We start from the raw sequence: 1,666 nt of genomic DNA on the forward strand, positions 1-1,666 counted from the left end.
TATATATATATTCACACTCACACACCAGTTCTCTCCTCCTTATATATTTTATTACTGACCTTCATTCATTTGACTCAGAAATTTTATCTAATTTTCAAGAAATATGTTTTATTACCTTCATATTTAGTTTCTTGTCTTTCATTTCTCAGTCATTATCAGTACCACCACCCGCACCACCCATATCACCACCACCCCTACGACCGCCACCACCACCACCACCGCTGCTGCTACCACAACTACCCCCCATCAATAGATTTCCTCTACTTCCAGAGTGGAGGAAACGACTTTCGAATATTCCCACACCTAAACATTTTCTTGTAATACCGAAACTCCTCCTCCTCCTCCTCTCCCTTCTTTTCCATTTCCATTCTTTGTTCTACGGCACATTGACCAGTCCTTGCCTGGTTCCAATAGCAAATCAATCACGAGAAGTTGCCAGCACCTTGGTCAATCGTTCTTCCTCTGTGGAAGAGGTATTGTGAGTGGTCTCCCTTGAATTGATCCTAGCACAACGTAATTAACTTTGAGAGGGAGAGAAAGAGAAGAGGAAAGGAAGGGAGTGAAGAGTTGGATCTTGTCCTTAACCGGTACTTATTGGCCCAGGAAGAATGAAAAGTAAAGATGGCTTCAGCAGGATTTGAACTCAAAGCACAGAGATAAATCCCATTAACTATTCCATCCAACACTCTAAACATCTCTGCCATTCTGCTGACTTCTAAAGTTTTGGCAATTTTCCAAATCCTTGAAGAAACAGTAAAATAACTCAAAAAATAAAATAAAAGAAGAGAAACTATGGCACTCACTCCACACCCTACGCCACTACCACACCCACCCCTCATACACTAAAACCCCTAAAAACACTTACAAATGACCAACTTCATGTGCAGCTGTGAAGACACCCCTAAATACAAGGTCAGTTTCTCCAATGGCAACATTCAGGGCTCCCATTAGCCAGTGCCTTCGACAGGCTCCACCAACATACGACACCCCAGTTACTCGTTTTTCACACGCTTGACCACTGAAAACACAACCATCATCTCTGAAACAGAAAGAAAAATGTCGTTATTTCTCAAAGGAAGGCAAATATCAAATTGGGAACTCTCGATTCCATAATAATACCAGTTACCAATATTAGAGGTGTTTGAGGAAGAATCTGTCAGGACTTACCCAGTCAATAAAAAGATGACATCGAATTTCTTGAAGTCTCTGTAATGATAACTAAGCCATCTTTGTAAGTCTGACAGGGCATGTCTGGCTTCAAATATTCTTTTGTTTCCCTGAAGCATATTATTCTTGAGAAATAGCTGTGATTCTTCATCCTAAAATACATGTTATGGTTGGAATAATAAAGGCTTACTTAGCAACGATAATTAAATTTATGTTAATTATTTATTATTATATTTATGTTACTTATATAATGTAGCACTAAGAAAGTAAAAGTCAATCTTACCTGAAACACACCAACTGTCTTCAGTTTTATGTTAATCCTCATATCTTGTATTGTGGCAAAACGAAGGTTAACCTGTCGGAATAAAACACAGCCATTCCACAGAATATGAACAAACAGACTCTGACATGGAAACTTTATCATTAAAGTTTATTTTCTCTCTCTCTCTCTCTCTCTCACTCTTTCTCTCTCTCTCTCTCTCTCTCTCTCTCTCTCTCT

The 1,666-nt window shown here is 39.0% G+C and overlaps 1 protein-coding gene across 1 annotated transcript in view; it reads right to left on the reverse strand.

Moving 5' to 3' along the window:
• LOC106871434 (uncharacterized) overlaps positions 1-1,666 on the reverse strand; it is a 20,923-nt gene that overhangs the window by 4,653 nt on the left and 14,604 nt on the right. Inside the window, exons 7-9 of the mRNA XM_014917886.2 lie at positions 1,451-1,522; positions 1,168-1,319; positions 866-1,039 (exon numbers count right to left, since the gene is read on the reverse strand). Coding sequence (XP_014773372.1) covers positions 866-1,039; positions 1,168-1,319; positions 1,451-1,522 — 398 coding nt within the window. The remainder of the gene's footprint in view (positions 1-865; positions 1,040-1,167; positions 1,320-1,450; positions 1,523-1,666) is intronic.

This window comes from Octopus bimaculoides, chromosome 13 (assembly GCF_001194135.2).
Source record: "Octopus bimaculoides isolate UCB-OBI-ISO-001 chromosome 13, ASM119413v2, whole genome shotgun sequence".
NCBI lineage: Eukaryota > Metazoa > Mollusca > Cephalopoda > Octopoda > Octopodidae > Octopus > Octopus bimaculoides.